This window comes from Folsomia candida, unplaced genomic scaffold, assembly GCF_002217175.1.
Source record: "Folsomia candida strain VU population unplaced genomic scaffold, ASM221717v1 Fcan01_Sc029, whole genome shotgun sequence".
Classification (NCBI taxonomy): domain Eukaryota; kingdom Metazoa; phylum Arthropoda; class Collembola; order Entomobryomorpha; family Isotomidae; genus Folsomia; species Folsomia candida.
In genome coordinates, this window is record NW_019091221.1 from 1174904 (window position 1) to 1199148 (window position 24245).

General features: G+C 37.3%; 1 protein-coding gene across 1 annotated transcript; it reads right to left on the reverse strand.

Moving 5' to 3' along the window:
- Positions 1-6255: 6255 nt before the first annotated feature.
- Positions 6256-8500, reverse strand: LOC118439004. Its single transcript, XM_035860006.1, has 4 exons — positions 8407-8500; positions 8268-8344; positions 8027-8092; positions 6256-7950 (listed from the first exon to the last, which is right to left on the reverse strand). Exon 4 carries the CDS (start codon positions 7469-7471, stop codon positions 6476-6478), a length of 996 nt encoding a protein of 331 aa, XP_035715899.1. The 5' UTR covers positions 7472-7950; positions 8027-8092; positions 8268-8344; positions 8407-8500; the 3' UTR covers positions 6256-6475.
- Between the last annotated feature and the right edge of the window lie 15745 nt (positions 8501-24245).

The window sequence follows — 24245 nt, forward strand, 5'->3', positions numbered from 1 at the left end:
CGTATGTACGATATACTGTAAGTTTGATAAATACCCACAGAATATAGATTCTACCAGAAGAATCGATCTTATGTATTCGAGTGACGCTTATGGAAGAACGGGGAGAGCCAACCAAATAACTCGGTGTACATTTGGCCCACCTGGGGGATGGCACCTCCGCATCATCATCATCACCACATCTCCTGGCGTCAAAAAATGATGATGGAAGCACATAGGTGGCGGTGGCACCCTGATTTGTGCACCAAAACACACCCTCGTAGAGCATCAAATTTGTGGAGACGCAGCTCAGAATGGTGTATTCTGGTGCACAAATGAGGGTGCCACCGCCACCTATGTGCTTCCATCATCATTTTTTGACGCCAGGAGATGTGGTGATGATGATGATGCGGAGGTGCCATCCCCCAGGTGGGCCAAATGTACACCGAGTTATTTGGTTGGCTCTCCCCGTTCTTCCATAAGCGTCACTCGAATACACAAGATCGATTTTTCTGGTAGAATCTACATATATTCTGTGATAAATACCCAGTACGCATGAATTAGTTAAGACTGACTAAAATCGCTCACACGTATTGTTTACTGTTTACTGAAGTTTATTAAAATGTCGCAAATCATCAGAAAAAATCTGCTATTCTGCATATTTTTTGTATATAATCCTGATCTAAATATTTCTGGTTTTAAATATTCTGCAGAATTAAATGTACATATTTCTTCATAATTTTCCGAGCAAATCGCTCTGCATAATTTTTTGTGCATATAACGTCCAACATCGAAATGCGTTCAAACTGTTACCAAGAATCCTGCCAATTAAGTATCTTCTAGACCATTACATGAAATTTTCATTTAATTTAATTGCAATTATAACATTACAATATGAGTATATGGGCCGATACTATTACTTTTCACAATAAATTTTACGCCTTATTGAACCAATAAAATCACTACGTGTAATTTTTTTCTCAAAAAAACTAAATCGGCCGCTTATACATATAATGATTCAATTGTAATGTTAAATCCGGCAGAAATATTTGTTACTTATACAAATAATTGCGATCCAGGCAGGTGTAAATTATGTAAGCAACCCTACCCAATATCGACTTGCGCAGGGTAAATGATGACGATCTGTAGAATCCATTTATAGGATTAATAGGATTGAATCCTTGTAATTTAAATTAATCATGGGGTTGAAATTGACAATGAATTTTTCGGAAAATCATGTGAAAATCAGGCCCATTATATTTTATTTATGAGTTAGCTAAGGCTCTGATTCAACAAAATTGACAATGGATTTTTCGGAAAATCATGCGCATCATATTTTATTAATGAGTTAGTTAAGGCACTAATTCAACAAACCCATAAACATTTATAAGCATTCATCCTGTTCAACTTGTTTACTTACTCAGAATTCGTCGACATGACTATGGTTCATCTATTAAAACCGCAGCATTTTCCTATTCAATTTTGCTGAAACGAGTTGGCGGATCTGGCCCATGCTTATAAGCATTAGAACTTTGATTGTCAGCCGTTGATGCAATTCTCCATGGATTTTCAAAATTAAACATGTTTTGGAAACATCTGACCCTTCCCTACAATATATAATTTCAAATTTTTTAAATTTGACCTACGTGACCTGAAATCAAGGTCACAAGGTCAAAAAATGAGAATATTTGCAAAGTCCTTAAAAATGCAAATTCGCAAATTTGATTAGAAATTTAAAAGTCAGGCAACTCAGGGGAGTGGCAAAACATTACCCTCCGGTCATTCTAAAAATTGAGGGTGTGGCAGGGGGCGTGGGAAAATTGAATCAGGTTTAAATTATTAGAGTTTTAACACCTAGGACCGTTAGAAATATCAGTATCCAATCAGGGTCACCCCCTCAGCAATGGTTACATTATCACATTAAAATCTTCAATCCCCACCCACAGGGGGTGTGCCCATCAGCCTTTTTGTGGTTAATCAACTTAAGTACATTGCGCGACACAAATAATTTATTGTAACGGAATGGGGACCCCAATGGTCCCACCATATCACAAAAAAACACACCAAGGTTAAAATCTTGAATCCCCACCCACAGGGGGTGTGGTTATCAGCGCTTTTGCTATCTTTTAGAGAAAGCATGTCGTGTGACATATCGTTTTGACCAGAAACATGAGGGTAACTTAAAAATAGAATTGAAGTTACCAAAACCACACCCCCCAGTTGGTGTGGCTTTTAGCGATTTCGCCATCTTTTAGAGAAAGCATGTCGTGTGACATATCGTTTTGACCAGAAACATGAGGGCAACTTAAAAATAGTATCGATGCTACCAAAACCACACCCCCTGGTGGGTGTGGCTTTCGCCGATTTTACCATCTTTTCGAAAAAGCATGTCGTGTGACATTATTTTCATCAGAAACATAGTGGTCATTTTACAAGCGACCAAAACCACACACACCAGTGGGTGTGGCTTTAGGCGTTTTTTAATCAGTATTCTAGCAAAATATCTCATGCAACCCCAATAATTTACGGGTAAACAAAAGTGATCTACAGTATAGGCCGGAAGTCTTTCCACCCTCATAATTTTTTCACTTAAAGCGTTATATTTCTCGAGAAGCTTGAGGAAATTAACTGCAATTTTGCACAATTACTTATCATGATGCAAGGTTTTCGGAACCATACTTTGGATAACGGCGTGGCACAGGAAACGACAGGGTGAAATTATATACAAAAGTCCGACTGGAAAAAAGTCTTTCCACCCAGACTTAAGTTTAATGCAACATTCATTTTAAATTTTTGTTTGTTATGTAATAGTCAAATTATCATTTGCAATGTTCACCCAGGTCCTCTAGGAAGGCAATAACACCTCTAGGCATCAACACAAAAATTAAGATTGTGTATAAGGTGTCTAAATTCTCCAATTCAAATTTAACGACTTCGCCCAGTCCACTCGGGTTTGACAGTTTTTGCTACGAAATCTTAGGCTTCATAATTGACAACAAATGTTCATTAACATTCCGTCTGGTGATATTAGAGTACAATCCAACAACTAAATCTCGTTTGTCGTAAATCTACTTCTCAAAAACTTTGATCTATGCTTAAATTCACCATTCTGTTTGAAATAAAATTGTCACCACGCGGTTATTTCTCGCGTCACCATCAAATTCGAACCCCTAATGTCGTAACAGCAGTTGGGGTCCATGCTTCCTTTGATTATCTCAAAATTGCTGATGCCCTTCTACGACATTCACGCCCATACGTTTCGGTTTCCACCCCCATGCTTAATGGTTTATTTATGGTACTTAGTTTTGTCTGTATCTCCTGGGTATCTCCTTATCCGAGTGACCCGATCTGAACCAAACAAGTTGGTCTTGGTCTAGTCGCTCCATGTTGTACATTTCCAGTCTTGAATGTATCAGTTTCGATACTTTTTAGCCAATTTCATAACCTTGGTCATATGGGCCTAGGAAATAAAAGTTTTTTCCGCACTGCTGGGTCTTCAAATCCAACTTATTCTACTTAATTCTTTACAGTTCGCACAGAAATTTGAAGGTCGTAGTCTTCCTTCGTTTCCAGTTAGTTTTTGGTGCTGCAGCCGAGGGTTTAGCTGAATTGAGGAGAGGATGGCGTGATCGATCCTTGGGGCCGTAATGCTTGGCGGTCCATAAGCTAGGAATTTCGTCGCCGTACAAATCTTTTTGTATTTTTGGACTATTCTGCCAACTATGTACTTCTTCACGAGTAGTTTATTGTAAATCGTTTGGTATCGAAACCCCTCCTCACGAAATTTTACGACGTCTTGCCCAAGATCTGTGACAAGGCGATTTCCTCTCATTATGAGCTTATATTGATCACAATCAATAATTTGAACATGATACAAGCGTTATTTTTTAAAGAATGATATATCCCGTACTGGGTGGAGAACAATTTTCAAGAATGTTTTTAAGAATTACACAAAAACAACGAAAATGTCAAAAGGTGGAAAGACTTTTTTCCAGTCGGAATTTTGCATATAATTTCACCCTGTCGTTTCCTGTGCCACGCCGTTATCCAAAGTATGGTTCCGAAAACCTTGCATCATGATAAGTAATTGTGCAAAATTGTAGTTCATTTCCTCAAGCTTCTCGAGAAATATAAGACTTTAAGTGAAAAAATTATGAGGGTGGAAAGACTTCCCGCCTATACTGTAAAGGATCACATCCAATTCCTAATAACCACACCCAAAATTGGGCGTAAATTTGCATGCTTTTGTGGGCGGGGCGCATTTAAACAAACATTTCGCGTCGCGGCCGAAGCTTCGATGCTACACGTCGCGTTTCTGAATAACATTTCGCAGATCGTTCAACTTCAGTAGTATGAGCGTGTAATTGATAGTGTTAACTTGAAAGCAAATTTTTGAAAGTAAATTTTAATGGGATCCTCTCAAGAGGTTAACCCGGAGTGAGTTGTCTGCGGTGCCTATTTTGCACGGTTTTTCGGCGGCGAGTTAAGTACTACCGGCATGCAATCGGCGAGATTTACCTCTGCCGGTTTAAACATATGATTTAAGTTAAATTTCTAAATAGTAATATTATTCTTAGTATATAAATATATTATAAGCTTATATATAAATATATAAGCTGACGACTATTACCGAAATTTATCAAAACGTTGGGAATTTAATATCAATTTTCCACTTAACACGAATTTCTACAATAACTATTCACCCAAATTGTTTTAATTGTAAAATCGTGGAAGGTTGTTCAATTTGTAATTTTTTTAAATTATGGCATGTCTAAACTTGTACACATTTATCATAGTACCGAATTCCTTGAATTCCTTGATTTTTCCAATGATTTTTTGAGTGATTGCATATGTACAAACCACACCCACCTGGGGGTGTGGTTTGTATGCGATAGGAGGTAATCATCGAGGTCCCCATTCCATTCCGATAAATTATTCGTATCACATGACCTATGTTATTAGTTGCTACCAAAAACGTTGAAAGCCACACCCACCTGGGGGTGTGGTTTAGGTAAATTCGATTCTATGATTAAGTTGTTCTCATGTTTCTGGTCAAAACGATATGTCACACGACATGCTTTCTCGAAAAGATGGCAAAAGCACTGAAGGCCACACCCACCAGGGGTGTGGTTTTGGTAGCATCGATACTATTTTTAAGTTGCCCTCATTTTTCTGGTCAAAACGATATGTCACACGACATGCTTTCTCGAAAAGATGGCAAAAGCACTGAAGGCCACACCCACCAGGCGGTGTGGTTTGGGTAACATCGATACCATTTTTTAAGTTGCCCTCATGTTTCTGGCCAAAACGATATGTCACACGACATGCTTTCTCGAAAAGATGGCAAAAGCACTGAAGGCCACACCCACCTGGGGGTGTGGTTTGGGTAACATCGATACTATTTTTAAGTTACCCTCATGTTTCTGGTCAAAACGATATGTCACACGACATGCTTTCTCGAAAAGATGGCAAAAGCGCTAAAACCCACACCCACCTGGGGGTGTGGTTTTGGTAACTTCACCCCTGGCCGTATTTTTTCGTTTTCCTGAATGGGCATGTTTACGCCCTTGGCGGAATTTTCAAAAAAAATTCAGCCAAAATTCGGATTTTTAAACACCCCGTAACTTTTCGAATTTTGACCCGATTTCAAAAAATAAACCCATTTTTTATTCAGAATTACATCCCTGAAAATATAAAAATTCATTTTTAAAAAAACTTTTAATTTTAAGAAAATTATCGTTTTTTGGGTTTATAAAAATTCAGAATTATGTAGCATGAAAATATCAAATTTAAAAAATTTTTTTAAATGAATTTTTATATTTTCAAGGATGAAATTCTGAACACAAATTTTGTTTATTTTCTGAAATCTGGTTAAAATTCGAAAAGTTACAGCGTTTTTAAAAATCTGAATTTTGGCTGAAATTTTTTTTTAAAATTCCGCCAAGGGCGTAAACATGCCCATTCAGGAAAACGAAAAAATACGGGTCCACTTATTTTTGAACGTGAACAATTTAAAATTAGTCCGGTGGATATCGGCGATAACCACCTCACACCTCCTCATTGTTAGCAGCAGCTTTGGCCCAATGGTTCATGGAAAACAACCATTATGAACTACAAATTGTAGTCTACAATGTAATGTTTATTGCATTAGAATAAGATATCTAATTGACATGACGTTTATATAATATTTAACTGGAATACATGTACATACATATGTATGTCCCTCATAAAATCCCATAATCATTCACTCATTTTGAAGCCGAATCAAATATGGTGAAGCTGAAATTTGGTATTGGGGTAACTCATACAAGAAAATTTTCAAACACATCTGATTAAGCTGAAATTTAACATTGAGGTTGGTAGTTACCTCTGATGGTACCGTATATGTAGCGTGAAACTTGGCAAATATTGAACCGACAGGACCGTAAAGGGTCACCCACCTTGGACAGGCTTATCAACTAGTAACATTAATTAAATATATTGTCATTTCATTTACTTACTATTTTTTAACAATTCTATTAAAATCTTTCCCATCAAAAATCCCCAACTTGGCGGCCAACTCTTTAAACATTTTAATATCTGCCGATCTCTCCTTCATTCTCTCCCTTTCGATCAGGTGATCCTCCAGCCTGGGAAAAACGGTGAATATCCTGTCGTAAATATCGCTCATGTCTTCCATAAAACTACAATACCTGCAAACCTCCACCCCACTATACTCACACCTACACAACCGCTTCCTCTTTTTCCTTTCCACGTTAACCTCATCCACCGTCGGAATGGAGACATCAAAATTTCTCAACATCTCACAAGGTTCGAGACCCGTCGCCAAAAAAGTTTCGTACAGGAAAACCACCGTTGCTTCAAAGTGTGCAGCCTTATCCAGCTTATCGTACACATAATCTTCCGGGACAACGCGCACAATTAATTTCTCCAAGGCGGGAAATTGTCTCCCGTAAACTAACTTAACCCCGTCTCGGGCAGACTCAAAATTTAGGATAATATCTTGTTTCAAACTTAGACTGCATGTAAGATCTCTACTTTCTCGTCTGAAAATTTCAAAAACTTTTAACTTGGGGAGCATCGGGACCATTACGGTTCCAGGGGAACACACCGACCTTACATTTCTTACTCTGGAGATGCAGAAATGTCTGAGCTGGGGTGCCAGGAGGTTAAGGAGGTCTTTGAAATCGTCTGGTTCACAGAACCCTAGCAGCGTAAATTCGAGCCGGGTCACATTGGCGAAACCAATTTTATGCGGGGAATTGATTTCTAAGAATGGCATGAACCTTTCATGGGCTAGTGAACCTCTTGTAGTTTCTGTCGAAAGTGACTCTAATCGGGGTAGAATGATACCCTCAATATTTAGCAGGGGTAAGGCGGGAATTCCGGATAACTTGAGGTGCTGCAGGTGACGAAAAACGTGTAAAATTCGGGTAGCAACGCACACCGCGGTTTCGCACCTTAATACTTTATCCTTCCAAGACGAATGAAACATGTGGATGGACAGAGTTCTCAGGTTTTTTCCGTTTGGGTGTCCCCATTGGGAAATATTTTTTGCCAGGGGTGATCCGCAGGAAGTATTTTCTTATAAATGGTGTAGGAAAGTTTGATTTCTAAAGTTCTCAGATTTTTTAAGGATTCGCAAATGTTAACCAAATAATACCCCACGTTATCGAGGTTGAGTTCGATTTCAAGTTTCTTTACGGCATTTAAATTGAGTGTATCTAAGAGTGCTAGTTTCGGGAGTAAAACGTCAAAATTCGTGTCTTCAGAAGTGAAAATTTTGAGGTATTTAGGCGACAAGTTGACAAGGGTGATGAGCTCCGTGGAATCGTTAATATCGGAGTTGAGCTGGATATCGACCGGATTTCGGACCAGGAGGTGTTTCAGTGCTACGTTTTCCCAGGTGGGGTTGATCAGAGAGGACGATTCTAACTCTGGCGTGGACAGGAATTCCATAATTCGAGAAATTATCTGAACAAAAATAATCTTTTGTTAATTATATGTGAAATGTCAGCAATCAACAATACGTATTTTTGATTAAAGTCACCTCTGGGAAACCCAAGATAAAATGATGCGCTCGGGTTGCACTCTCCATTTCCAGTAAATTTCGAAACTAATAAAAATTGAGAAAACGGAAATGACTAAAATCTTGTAACCGTGTGTTAGAACTGGGGCTAAAAGTGACTTTATTTTGTGGAGTTGGGTTCAAGATTGAGGATTATGCATAAATTATTGGGGTGCAAATTAAATTGGCTAATTTAATACAATAATTTTAGTAAAATATTTACCAAGTTTACACTAGACACGTGCGATGTGGCTCTTCAAATATGTAGATTTTTAAGTCAATTCTAGTTTCCGTTAAACCCTATAACAATTACTTGAATTAAACTTGAGCCTAATTAACTACCTAAATTGTAGGTTTGTTACCTTGCAAATTGCTTCCGAACATAGCGTCTTCTTGTCCCAATTATTAAAACATTTAAGCTAAAAAGTGTCATACAATGTTACCATGCTTCTTCAGAATGTGATAATGGAATGCGGCGTATTTCATTAAAGACCGTTCCACTTGTAGGATGCGACCCTTGTCCAGGTGTCGGACCCTTCTTTGGTAAAAATAGAGTTGTTTATAGGAATGCTTCCCTTGTTTAGTTTGGGTTGGTTGGTATGATGGCAGGGAGAAATGGGTTATTTTTAATCCACCAGACTTTTAATTGAAATCACATAACTTGAATTTCCAGTGCTTTAATTCAATTTAAAAATTGTAAAATTAAAATTTGGCAGACTTTTTAAATTCATAAATTTTATTCAATTTAAAAAATTGACCATTAGAAATTTGAAGAAAACATTAGTTATTATTTTAAAATCTTTCGTAAATAATTTTAGTCAAGTATGCAGTGCCCTAGACCCTTTGGGAGAAATGAGGTTATATTTGTTTAAGCAAATGTGCAGAAGGGACTAAGTAAGTCTCTCCAAAGACTGCACAACAACCAATTAAGCACTCCAGACGAAACCGATTTTTCTATAGGTGGCACCGACACGTTAACCAGAAAAATAAGTATAGTGTGGAATTAGCATTACAAGAGTGCATAAATTGCAAAAAATTTGGTGTAAATATTTTGACGTGTATGTACATACATCAGACCCCCGTACTCAACTGTGAATAATGCATTGACCACCACCGCGAGGTTTTCCCACCATCCACCATCCACGTCGAAGAAAGGTTAAAAATTTAAACACATTAAAAATATATAAAAGAGTATCAAACAATAAAGCTTTAGATTTTGAACCTGCAATGTTTGCATTTTGTTTCAAATCTAACAAGTGTACCTGATGTAATTTCGGTTATTTTTCGGATGACGTGGTAGCAACATACATTTAACCAGGGAGAAGCACCACGCATCACGTTATCCGAAAAAATTACATCATGTACACTTGTTAGATTTAAAAAAAAAACTGGAAAACAAAAATTTCAGGTTCAAAATCTAAAGCTTTATTTTTTGGTACTTTTTTATATTTTTAATGTGTTTAAATTTTTAACCTTTCTTCGACGTAGATGGTGGATGGTGGTAAAAACTCATCGCGGTGGTGGACAATGCATTAGAGTAGGGGGGTCTGATGTGCAGTGTGATTATTACTAGCTGATAAGCCTGTCCAGGGTTGCGGTTGAATTTGAATGAAACTGAGGAGGCTGAATTTTTCAGCCGGAGTTTGGAAAGAGTTGAAATGACTGTCTCAACTTCTGGGGGCTGTGGGGGAGGCATTTTTAAAAGTAAAGAGTTGAATTTTTGCACACACCCATCTGAGGATAATATGCTCGTCTGTTCAAAATTTTGACCCGCTACGACAAACCGTTCCGGGGTTATTCCAGGTCAAAATCGTTATCAGCAAGCCGCCCGCCCTTTGGTAGTAAATTTTATTTTTTATTTCCATTTTCATCATTAAAAACGAACATTTACATATGGTACATATGGTACAAATTTCGTCTTGCGTATCTCGCTACAATTCGATGAGTTGATGATGTGAATTAATCTTTTTCCGCAAAAATTTTCAATGATGATTCCTCTGAATTTCATCCGTTTTCATTACAAGCCGGGTGTGCTTTTTAAAGTTAGATCTACATACATACATATCTAATCAAATCATAACTGTTCACATTTATGGAATACGAATAAATTACGCATGAATGAATATTAAGGCAAAGGTTTATTTTCAAATTTGGAATATTTAAATGAAAAGGTTTTTTTATTTAATTTAATGAATTTTGAACTAAAAAAATAGTTTCTGAAGTTAAAAATCGAATTCCTGGTGAATGTTGCCACTTTAAACTCTCATTCTATCACTCTATCATTTCAGACGAATAAAAGGATTTTTCACTCTCCTTACATTTTTCACCCTAAGCTTTATATATGGAAGAAAGTAAGAAATGAAGTCAAATGAAGTGAAATGAATCAATTTGAAGGAAAATGACTAGATGTGAATGAAAATCTTCATTTATAAACCGGGATGACTGACTTTTGAGTGAAACAAATTTTTTGAACAGATATGGTGCCGTGACCTTCTTCAGTTGTAGGTCATTCAAGGAAAACTGACCTGAGTTATGACCCTTTACAGAAATTCATACAGTTCATGAGTTCGAAATTCAGAGCGCGACGGACGGACAGAGTCAATGGACAAAGAGGTTTCATCCCTTAATACATAAAGGGTTCAGATATACACTAGGGAGCAATATTATTCGGGTAAGGGGAACCTCAAAACTCAAAGGACAATTAGTTAATAACAGTACGAGATATTCCAAAGCATTTCCTGCAATTAGTAGATAATGTAATAGGGTTCCAAATTGTATGTCCCATTTCACCCCAACTCTCATATTTTTAGGCAGAGAGTAGAGAAAACTTTTTTTTTCAGAATTTTTTCCGAGCAAAATTATTCGTTTTTTTTTAAATGAAAATATAAACAAAAATTGTATAAGTATCGAAGTACTGTTTCGTAAATTTAGTGAACCATCTTATGATATATTTATTTTGAAAATTTGGAATTTGTCAAGTCATGGGAAGAAGACTGCGGAGACCCCTATTGACCACCTAATGCAGGGTTGGGAAGAAAATGCAAATGGGAAGAAGGTTCAAAGTGAAAATTCTGAAATACGCCATATCTCGTCCTCCTATATCTACTTTATCATTAAAAAATATAGAGAAACTTGAACAACTGCTAACATCCGAGAAACAGGCAAAATTTCGTAGTTTCCCTGCAAAAAATATCAAGCAATCGTTAAGGAAGTGTAGGCCACGCCCAGACTTTCAGGACCCAAAATCGCGACAGCGGTCTAAAATGACCTTAGAGAGTCGACAATTCGATTTCGAGAAACAAGAACCCTGAAAACTGCCAGACTGAAAAATTTTCGAGCTAGGAAAAAATAATTAATCAGCAAACTGGATAAAGGAATAAGACCAAATTTCTATTGGGCCAATGTTTTGTCGGAACGATATTTTTGGAAGCATATCGAATGATCCGACAAAAGTTTCAACATGTCTGAATCTAATATACATGCTCCCGTTTTGAGAAAGTAATGGGAACCACTGAAAATGAAGAATCGACCAGCTACCGGCAGCAAAGGTGGTGGCAGCGTTATGACAGCGTGGTGATCTAGCTCTGGTGCTACTGGGGATTTAGAATTTTAGGAACGATTCATGGACCAATTTGTCTAGCAGGGTCCATAGATCGGAGTACTCCGGAAGCAGGAGTACGCGACTTTTTCCGGAGTACGGAGTACGCGTGGCTGGCCGGAGTACGGAGTACGCAAAATATCCGATCTATTCGAAATACCAAAAGTTTTACCACCACTAAGGCTCTGGGTCGACTACACACATTCCAAAAAGGCATGGCCCCAAGCAAAAAGTGCAACTAACTTGACACTATTTTGAAAAAAGACACATTAAAGCGTTGGAATGGTCACCACGAAGCACTGAACTTAATCCCACTGAACCTCTCTGCGACCGTGTAAAAAAAGAAATTTCAAAATCCAAAATTTCAGGCCTAGGCGAACTGAATTGTAAAAAATTCTGAACTATGGGAAACATTGGTTAAGAAATCGCCTCACAATTGGTTCATCTATTCAAGACCATTGTAATGCATTTATTTGCAGCAATATTGGCCCAACACATCAAGGTATAATTTTGGATGTTTAATCCAAAGTGTATATGCCGATTTAAACTAAAAGCTAATTCTGCCCGAATAATTTTGCTCTACTTTTTCTGGCTTTTTTCACTGTTAATTAGGTGATGCGAGAATTTGGACGTTTTTTCGAAATTTGCGTAATACAAATGAAAGACAACTAAATGGTGTATAAATTGCAAAAGACTTCAAATCAATACATCAGCCAGTTACTCAGTTATTGTCATTTGAATTTGGAGGTAGGTCTCACCCGAATAATATTGCTCCCTAGTGTATTTCACTTACAAGGAGTACAGATTGTGGAACATTTGAAAGAAAAATATTAACTGGAGGTGTGTAGGTAAAATGACAAATAATCCGACCATGTTGGTATGCAATTCTTAATTTATTTCATCTATTTGCTATTCAAATTAAATCAGTTTAATAATGCGAATTTCAAGCGGTACGTTTCCATAATCGAATCGCCGTATTTTTAGGTCTCACTTCCACGTTTGGATGATAATATCGAGCTGATTCGTAATGAAGAGCACCTTCATCAGCATCATAACTTGTTCGCACCCACGGACTCCATCCTGTTGCAGGTACTTGTATGGAGTGGGGGTAGTTATCGTTGTAGTCCCTACTTTTGGTTTCCACGTCACTTATCTGTCTAGTATAGTCCCCCTGGTTTTCCCCAAATGGGGCCGAACCACTCCCTTCAGCTCGGAAGAATTGTCCAGCGTAAGCACTTGTTACGTCTTGCCAAGTTATTTGGGACCATATACTACGAGGTTCCGGTTGACGGGGTAGTTGGACATAAATGAATCCAATTGGGACTAGAATATAAACATCTAGGTATTTACTTACAATTAGAACATCCAAAACCGGAAGAATTTGTAGAACCAGTTTTCGATTTTTTAAATTTTCGTAAAATCGGCTTTCGGTTTTCTCCAAAACTGGTTTTAAACCAAGTTTTAAAATTTTGTAAATATATGATCTAGTAAAATTTAAAGTAGAACAAACTTCAGGGAACTATGTAATATTTCAAAACATTTAATTTTTACATGAAAAACAAGAAATATTAAATATTTAGTGGTTAGAAAACGATTTTTAGAAAAAATCGAAAACCGGTTTTCGAGTTTGACGACACCGGTTTTTCACAAACCCCATTTTTTTTATATAGTCCGGTTTTCGGATAGATCGATAACCGGTTTCGGAAACACCGATTGTAGATGCGATGGTGTAAAGGATAACACACCGATTTTGTTGAAAGTTTGAATTATGAAGTTCAAATATTGACTATTTTACGAAAGGGAGACAATGACTTGATAAAAATCGCCCATTTTTCAACTTTGACGTCAAATATTTCCGTAAATTCTAACCACCGCACGAAACGTTGGTTCTTGTATGGCGTTGAACTTCATAATTGTAGAATTTAGACTAGATCGGAATGTCACACTTCACACCATCGTAAATATTTTTACATTTATATAATTTAAGGTATACACTGTAAATAAAGTTGAGTAAAATTGCCACCAACACAACTGTTGAGTAAAATTTACCCTGAAAAAGGTAAAATTTACTCAAGGTTGAGCAAAAATCCTTCAAATTTGGATAAGTTTGAACTTTTCTTGGGTAATTTTTTCCCGATGGTTGTCTTAGTGGCAATTGTACTTGCGTAAATTTCAATCAAATTTATTTATAATATACATATTTATTTACTATGTAGTTTGGTTACCTGGATTATTTTGAACTTGTTTCAGTAATTGATTGATTTTTAATTGAGCTTCGCGAAGCTCAATTACAACCAGTTGAGTGTCATAATGCGTCCAAATCTGGAATGATTCACAAACCGCCCAATTTCCCAGGCCACAAGTGACATCTTTCCATAATCCCGGAGTATCGTCACGTGTCAGGCCGGATTGCATTTGAACACAATCTCGTCCAATATCGCTAGGTGAATCAGGAGCCCAATTAGCATATTCTGCCAAGCTCTTGCCATCCACCAAATTAAAATCGGTCGGTGGATCAACAGTGGAATTTCGAGACGCTCCAATCCAAACGTTATTCTGCACGGAGGACGAGTTAAATACGAAATCAGTCAGAAATTCTTGCTCATCTGGGGAAGTTATTGTGACCAAGCGGGAACCTTGGCCTGCCGAACTTCTACACGCTTCGAATGCTTGACTCCAAGTTAGGAAGTTGTCCAGTACTTTGAAACATTTTGTATCTCTGTACGCTACAGCTGTTGGATCACCACAAGTGCTCAGCATCTCGGGAGGGGAGACTGAAGTATGAATTAAGCCAGCGGGTGAGATATCAGACTTATGTAATCTATACGCATGTTTTCGTCAATGCTTTTGCATGTTAAGAACTGGGTCGCAAGATAGTTATCAGCGCCAAACCCACGGGTTCTACAGACTTGGTCAAAAATATATATACTTTGTGTGGTATGAGACCACCCCCTGAGTATTTAGAACCCGAAGAATATTATTGAGTTTTCGTCGATCTACTGCTCTCAATCACCTCCTGTGTTAACGTCTGCATACTTGGAAGACCAAACTCAATAATAAGTATTCTCCGGTCTATAAAAAATCAGGGGGTGGTCCCCGACCCCACAAACTATATATTTTCTGACTCGTCTCGCCGAGACCTTTCCAACGATAGCCCATTTAAAGCGATACCCCATTTAATTTCCAACGATACCCTATTTCATATTAAAGTTCTTGTTAAATGGAAATTTGTGCAATTTAACTTTTTCGATCCTTAATGAAACGATTAATTTAAAAATGTGGACGTACAAAAAGTGTAAACCTTACCTGCGTAGACGCCTTGGACGGCGATAATGATGCCGAAGGAGCAAATTAACGCTGCCATCTTAATTCTGTATAGCAAGCAGAGTGGACTCCTTGCCAAAGTGCCAATGTGTGATCGGACTCAGGATCAGTCTGCCTGCTTATGCGGCACAGAAAAGCTTTTTATACGCGGTTCTGAAGGCCAACACGTTAAAATTTAATAGGTAGGTAGGTAGGTAGGTATTTATTCAAGATTGATGTAGCATTAGCTTTTACAATCATCATTTTCATTTCATACAAAACATTTAGATAGATATTAGCAGTATGGGTGTAGAGGGAAAACCGGAGATTGTCTCGGAAAACCTCTACATGTATTGGGAATGTGGCCCAATACACCATTCGGCCCATAACTGCTGGACACCAGGTAGGAAAATGTATGGCAGTGATACATAGGCGGATTCCGTGGTGGTGGTGATATCCAAATGAGGGTGGCGTCTGCATGCGGAAGTAGACAGGTGAAGGTTGTTGGGCGGGGGCTGTCCACGGACCGCGGGATCTTGCCCACGTCCCCCATGGTAGCCGTAGCCGGGGCCGACGACACCCCCACTTGCCCCTTCCCCCATCACAACACAATCAGGTCATGGGACCCCCGTAGACCTGACCATGCCGCCCCCCGTCATGCACGACCCCCTCCGCCACTTTTCAAACAACCACTCCCCACGGTCACCACCCCGATATACCAAACAAAAACCTACCTGGGGAGTCCCTCCAAGGCGTAGATCCTCCCGTGCACTGGGTCCGGCGAATCCATCTTCGCCTGATGGCTCAGCTTGTCGTTGCTGGGACGGGTGTGGCAGGGGGTGTCACTAGGCACGCAGGTGGGGGGTGTGAGTGGACGAGGCTCACGTGGCGAAAAGCCTTTAGGACACACTTTACTTGCCCTGGCACACCCGCGACCCAGATGGAAGAGGATCCAGATGCAGAGCGAGAGAGAGATACGTTGTGCACGGAGGAAGCCAAAGAGGAGACTCACGTTAAAATTTAATAACCGGGTATCTAATTGTGGCCGGTATGTAATTGTGTCCGTGATGTCCCTAGCCCCGGCTATAATTTGAGGATCTAAAGTCATCCACTCAATTTGGAATTTCCCAATTTAATTAAAAGATAAATCCTATCTTTCTGCTCAAAGTCGGCCTGTGTGCATAAGCATGCATTGACATGAATGGGTGTGGAATTTTGGATATTGGAACTAGATAACATCTATGTGATCGAGGCCAATCTGGTGGCATATTTGCTTAAATGATCCATTGATTCATGGGAATTTGTGGTATTGGAAGTTTCAGACGTCTGCCAAACTTGGGTACGTGATCGGCTCAATCTCGTGGGGAATTTTGGGTATTGAACAAGATTATATTTTATCTCGGCTGAAGCAATTACGAAATATATATTTATTTATATCTAGCTTTATTACTTTGTCGCGCTGTTTGCTAAATAGTTGACACTTGGACTCAACCATCGTATTCGCCGTACCAACCATCCTCATCTATTTAAAATGGGCCATTTTTTATATACCTATATTACTACATATTTTATTGGTTTTCGTATAAACGGGACTGGTGCATGTCAACCGGTCAAAGTTTTCAAAACGTTATTAGTTTTCAAAAGATGTGAAGAATTTCAAGAACGGCTCAAACTCAAAATTCATAGGAATTACAGCGTGCACCAAATAATCTTGTAGAAAAAATGACGCACTTTTAATAGATGAACCATAAAGGGGGGGTTTAGAAAATCGCGATTTATTGCGTTAAGTAATTTATGGACGGCAATAAATGTGTATCACTTCTCTTACCGAAGAATATGTATAGAAGAGGCAACGTCTTTAAGTTACAAAAAAAATATACAAAGTATACCTTTTTCCATGGATTTACATACATTCACATATTCATCTTTTTAATACACATACATACCGCTGGTTCATATGTATGCAATTTTGCAGATTATACGTAGGTATGTAGACATATTTGTTATGCATACACATTTTCTCATTTGACATGATATTTCCTTCTCTACGCAAAGTTCTGTGTGAACAAGTACCAACTTGCCTGCTGCATTATTATACTACATATTTAGATATCCACATCCACATAAGATTTTTGATTTTATTCAGTTCAACCACGTACCCTGAAAATTTCATAAGCTTTCCTTGAAAACCAAATTTCGTACGCAACTTCAAAGCGAGGAAGTCGAGAAACAATTTTTTTGTAAGTACCAAAATTTGAGTTACAAAGACTCGGAGAAGACCTGACTACATTTCAAGGAAGAAAGGTCTGGCCGTGCAAAAATTAAAGAATACACAAAAAACTATGGAGAATTCGAAACTGTCAACTTCAAAAAGCCACCACAAGAAAAAACCATCATACTGACCCCTTGAAAATGAAAAACGATTAAATTTATTTTTGGAAAATATCGCTCCACGTTTGTGCCTGATGCGGCCATGAAGTCAATAATTAATACAAACTATGTGTATCATATTAAGGCCCATAAATTATGGGTCAAAGCGTATGCAAAAAAATCTGCACAAAAATATACGAAAGGTTAAGAAAAAATGGTAAATGCAAGACCTACCAAGCATTACAACAAAATTTCACCAAAAAATTTGGCCATTGACGATGAGTCGCACGTCCTTGAAAATTGGTCAGAAACTCTGCGAAGGAAATTTTTAATGGGAAATATATCTCTCAACTGAATGCCGAAGAAAAATTAAAATGTTCTTCGAAATTTCTCAAGAAATTCCAGATTTGGCAGCGGTTGGGCGAATTTGGGCATTTTTGGGACCCTTAAGTTCAAAAGGGCGGTGTGGGCGAACAGGATTATTTTCAGAAATGTGTAATAGACCGTCTGATTCCTTTCATCAAAGAGTATCAAAAACATCAAATGTAATTTTTTGGCCCGACCTTTGCGATCATCCACCATGCAATAACTCTCAAGGAAAAAATTAACAAAAATGTCAGTTTGGGGTTGGAAGATGAAAGTCTCTGAAACGCCCATCATCTTCACCCAAAAATCAGAATTTGGATTTTATCCAAGAAGAAATACTCCAAAGTTTGTGAAACAGGCGATACTTTAAGAAAATTTCGGTTGCGGTCGGTGAAAATTAACAATGAAGTTGCAAAGCCTTTAGGAAAATCATTAATGGCGGGCGTGATGAAAATAGTTAAATACAAGATGGAAAATGGACTTAAGCCGTGTCTGTTTGCGGATATCTGACGATAGATATATTTCGAATATTCTTCATCATTTTGGCATTTTTGGAATCATTGTTGGACCATTTTTAGGGACAAATTTCACATCACCACTTCCCGGGGCGACCCCTCTATATAGGGAGAATCATGGAACATTGACAATCAGGATCAACAAACTCTAGCCTTGGTTAACTAAATATAATAACCAAAAGTTTTACAAAATATCTTATTCCTGGCTAAATTGTGGTTAATACATACTTTTGCAGCATAATTCAATTTGAGAATTTGCCAATATTGCACGTATCACTTTTTCCGACTTTAAAGCAGATATTTTTCAAAACGTACTTATTAAATCGTTCAATCAAATCAAATTTCGGCAAGTTATCGATAAGTTGAGTAAATAGAGGAAATTAGAATCCCAAATTTTGTATATCTTATCCAAACATAAAATGAAATTGGATTGATTGATTTATTAATTGATAGCTTGTTATTAAACTAGCCGTTCGAGCACAAGTACTGATTTTCTCAGCCCTGCACAAGAGTAGAATAACCTTATCTCTAAATACGTATTAAATTGGATATCCACAAGTATAAAATTGTGGATACTATGATTTGAATTGGCTGACATTTTTACAAGTTTTATTGTTCCCAACTTTCCACAGCGAGCTACTACATAAATAATCTCTTCTATTATGCAAATATAAAATCGATTTCAAATGAAAATCATAAAATTATATAAAAAGTCGCATAATTAAATAGAAGTAAGTATTGATTTTTCTGAAACACAAACGTTTCGTGAAGCAGTATATGTATTTATAAGATGACTGGAATTGTCAAAATATTCTAACAAAACTCCAGCCAACAGCCTCAAGAAACGACATTGAATTGGACTTCATAATTCAAGAATTTCAACAAAAATCAACATCTTGCACTCTACAGGGTCGCATTTTTAAGCTATTTTAACCTCAACTGAAAAGCTAGAATGGATCCTCAAACCTCAATGTTCCTCACTTTTCAAGAGTACTCTCGACGCATGCAACACTTCACGTCGCCACCAGTTAAATGGATCCATAAAAAGAAAAGGTGGCAATTTCGGGCTCGTGGATTTCCACATTACTTATGGTGCTTTCACACATTTGTTGGCCTCGGTGTCTGCACTTTGGGCGGAGTAGTGGTCATATTTCTGTCGCAAATATTCAAGTTTTACAAAAAACTCCCGCTCGTGTACATGTTTCTTTTCGTGGGACAGTTATCCACAACTGCGGCTGGATTTGGCATAAATTTGGGTATGCTATTGTATGGAAAGGAGTTCGTCATGGGTTGGAATACGTTGGTTAGGATGGAAGGAAATCTACGAAAGCAAGGTGATCACCTTATTTGCAAAAAATAATTATTTGTATTAACCTCACGGTATCCAAAATTTCCAAAAATCTTCGTACAGATCGACATTAGTTTTATTCATACCTGCATAAATACAAATACATAATAGAAACCATTCAAATTTGTAAAATATACTGTAAAGAATGATGTTTTTCAACCCTTTTTGGGAGTTTGGAGTTATTCTACGCAACACACGAAAAATCATCTTTCTAACATTGGTTGGTATAGGGGAATTTGCAACATTTGGGTAGAAAAATATTTAAATTTTCTTTTCAGTTTTCCACTACCTAAGAAGTTTCTTATTACCGGTAAATCTTGGTGTCGTTTTTACTTCATGATACGACCAGTTTTCCATCTTAAGGAAGTATTTTGAAATTCGTACCAAATACGACAAATTTTTATTTCACATGAACCCAATCCAACAACAGATAATTTGACGTCTTTAACACAACTTTACGACCGTCCAAAAGCCTAAAGACATCCTGAGACATATTAAGGAAATTTTAAAAGCGGACATTTGTTGGTCCGAAAGATATCTTAAATTCGTCGTTTCACTGAAACGTTTCGAGTTGGTGAATTGGGAAGTTAAGTTTCACCTTTTTTCTACATAGCTCACCAGCATCGCGACTCGTCTTCCCCTCAGCGAAACTATCTCTGGATGACGATGACCCTTTTCGTCTGGGCGTTTTCCACGTATCCCGTCATCATTTCACTCTCCGCCATTTTTTTCCAGTTGGATCCATACTATCACATTTTGTCCATGCTCAACATCACATCTCGACCCGCACACCTCTTCAGGTTCTACCTCATCTGCACCGCACCCGCCGAACTGTGCAGATTCCTCGCCTTCACCGTCACCATTTCCATCAGCACGTTCCAAATGCTGCGAACCTGGCTGCATCTTCTAATCCAACAACACTCCAGTCCCTTTACCGTCATGGTCTCGAGAATGAGCGGGAATCCTGTCGAATCGCAGTATCGTCACGGACAAATCGTTCTCTTCAGTATGGAATCATTTCTCGGCTGTGTCTGCCTGATCGCGCAAGGTTTAGGCTTGGCGAATGGCATTCTGAGTAATTTTGTGAGTCTGAAATTCTACTCAACCCTGCCAATCTGGTTGTACGTCATATTTCCATGTGTTGCAGTCATGGTAATAATTATTGCGCATGTCGCGCTCAATTATTTGCACAATGTGGCAGATTACTCGGGCAAGTTGTTGCGAAATTTGGATTTATTCACTTTATCCCAACCGCAAAAGGGGTTGAAGAAGACGCGGAAGGAACTTAGGTCGCTTAATGTTCTTACCCTATCGCCAATCCTGGCGGGACATAAGTTTCTCATGTACAAGAGAAGTACGAAAACGACTTATCTCGTTGTCATGGTGACGTATACGATTAATTTGTTACTTACTGTTCCGCAGGATTTAATTGAAAGCGCGACAGATATGTTTTAAATAATTGATTTATGCATCGTTCCCACTGACATGTTAGTTACTAATCTTGTTAGAAATCTTAATAAAATCATACAAACAATTAAATGCGTTGAGTTGTATTCCAAAATCTGAATTCTATTTATATTGAAGCCATGTTCTTAATATATGTCCAAAATAACGTAGAAATTATTTTCTGTCATATTACACTAAACCTGTTCTAGTTTTGGTAACAAATTAAATTTCTAAAAATTTGGAAAAAGTTAATCTCAAAATATGGCTTTGTTCCACCTTTAATTTTGGTGGATCAGGGAGTGCGTTTTTTTATTTCAAAATTTAAAAAAAATCTACGACTTTTGCATATTCGAACTTAAAAGTTATTAAGTAGCTTCAGCTACTTTATTTATATTTAGCAAATGTGTCATATTATGAATTTGCAAAAAAAAATTGGGGACAACAATCCTGACACACTCATTGTAAATCAATTTGGCTTGGACCACATAATTTCAAAATTTCAACCAAATCAGAGTCATACACTTTGCATTCCCAAAATTTTGTCTCATTTTCATTGCAACGCTGTAATCTTGCCCGCATACATAGATAATCCTAAATTACTGTTCTGTCATCTCATTTTCAAGGACCTTCAAAGTATGGCGACGTAAAATAAAATCAAGCATAATTAAATAAAATTATTTTGTATTCACAATTTTCTCATTATCATAACAACACTGGGTTCCAAGTTAATATTTCTTTCTACAGTTTCCTAAGCGATTTAAGTTAACTAAAATAAAATACATTCAATCCAACTAAATGAAATATAACATTCCAATTTTTCTAATTATCATAAGGTTTCAATTCCACAATTAACATTTCTGCCGGATTTTCCTCCATAACATCTGTTCATCTCCACTGCTTAAATAAGTCTAAATAAAGAAATCTTTATGACAAACACTGAAGAAGGAAAACGCTGCCAAAATTCAAAATTCAAAATCATTATGTTCCAAATTCCCATTGACACTCGCCACCTGTCAAACACAATAATTAAGAATTTCCATAATTACTTGTCCCTTAAATTGGTATAAATTCGTCCATACATGGACAACCTTCTCAATTACTTAAATATTTAGTTGAAGGCAAACCCCCCAAAATAAAAATGAAATTTTTTATCTTCGAATTGACCACAATTTTCGCTGTGGTTTACTTCCTGCCTCCAAGCAGTGTCGCACAAGGTAAGCAAGCAAAATAAGCCGAACGCACACACTAAAAAATGTCTCCCTTGTCATCTATTCTGTATTTTGTATTAACGCAAGCTTCCATGACGCGCCGCCTACGTCATAACAGTGACGTCACAACCCTATATTTTTAATTAATTCTCAGCAACTAGGACGAATTTCGAAATTCTGGTCGACGATATTGTAGACCATCCCGTTATCTTTGTACTCGAGCAGAAATCCATCAATTGGGTAGTTTGAGAATGGCTGGATGCCACAATTAGTGTAATTTCCATAAGAACACATGCTAATCATGAGGCAAAATTGGCTTATCCATATCGATAAATTTTAAATGCATATTTTTAAGCAGCTAATTATCAACAATAGCGGTGATCAGAATTTCGAAATTCGATTTCCAAGTCTCGAAAAATTAGTTTGAAATTTATGAATATTGCTGTGTATTTATGTATGTAAAAGTGTGGAAAATCTTGTGATGAGTCGAGTTCTGTCCACCTGAAGAAGTATTGGATCCACGATTACATTACCCGAATGAGCCGAATTATCCTATTATTTTACACCAGTTATTTTTATTTTGGCGTTTAAATTATTCAATTTCGTATGATTTTTACGCCAAAATAAAATTAACTGGTGCTAAATAATAAAATAATTCGGCTCATTCGGGTAATGTAATTCAAAGTCCAAAGGGGGATGCAAATTTCGCGCAGTTTAAATTACTCAATGACTTTTTGAGACGACTACGTCATGGAGGCTAGCCTTAAGCAGACTATCCTATTGTCTACACGCAATATGTATTAATATACTAAAATATATTAAATTACACTGCACACTACCTTTGGCCTACATTGAACTTTCTAACTTTTTAAAAAAGTAACACAATCGTTAACAGTGTGCCAATCTAAATTTTACATTTTATTCAAGGCGATGGGTATAACGGGACCGAAATAAACGAAATAAGCTGCGACACCGACGAGAACGGCATGATCCGTATTGGATCTTACTGCAATGGAAAAGTCTACTATGCCGTCCCAAAAGAGGCAAGTCAAGGAACACTTTTAAAAATAATGCTCACCTTTTCAAGAGTAAAATTACCCTGAATTCTATATCTATCATGGTAAACTACACTAAATGCGGAGTTATATTAGCTTCATAAAGCTTAAAGTTTGATCAGAAATAATTAGGGATGTGCCGTCATGACATGTCATTGACATATTGACATGTCATAAATGTCCAATTTGTCAGACATTTAAATCTTTGACAAATTGGACATTTATGACAAATTGAATGTCTCAAATGAAGATATCAGCGCAATTGACATTTACTTTAAGCAAAATATAAAAATCTCGTATCCTTTCATCGACCCCAGCAATGTGAGATTCTAATACTGACCAGGAGCATTTAGTAGGACTCGATTTACACAAAATTCCCCCTCAAAGTGATGGAAATCACCAACAATCCAATTTTTCTTGGATTTTGATAAAATTTACATTTTTGTAATCCCAGACACTTGTGTGATCATATCCAGTAGATATCTCAACTTTTTGAAATTATCGAAATTTTGGGGCATTCCACACCCGATGAATTAATTGAAAACATTCAAAATTTCAAAAAAAGAAGATATCTACAGGATATGATCACACAAGTCTCTGGGATAACAAATGACAAAAAAGTAAATTTTATCACATCCGAGCAAAATTGGATTTTTTGGTAGATTTTTGAAGTTGGTAACTTCTATGCTTTCATCACTATGAAGGGGAGTGGCCATCCTACATTCGATTAGGGCTATCAAATAATCCACATGGGAAACATTTGGTTGCTGATGTAAATAGTTAGTTATATTCAGAATCCATACCATTGATAATATAGTAATTGGTAAAGTTAGAAAAAACTGATAAGTAATAACATGCTTAATTAATTAACTTAATTAATTGAATCAATTAATTAAGTACACTTGTCTGGATTACTTTTGTTGATGTATCCTTATTTGAAGATTTAGACAACTCTTGCCTTAAAACATCTTACTCTACAAACTCCACGGATG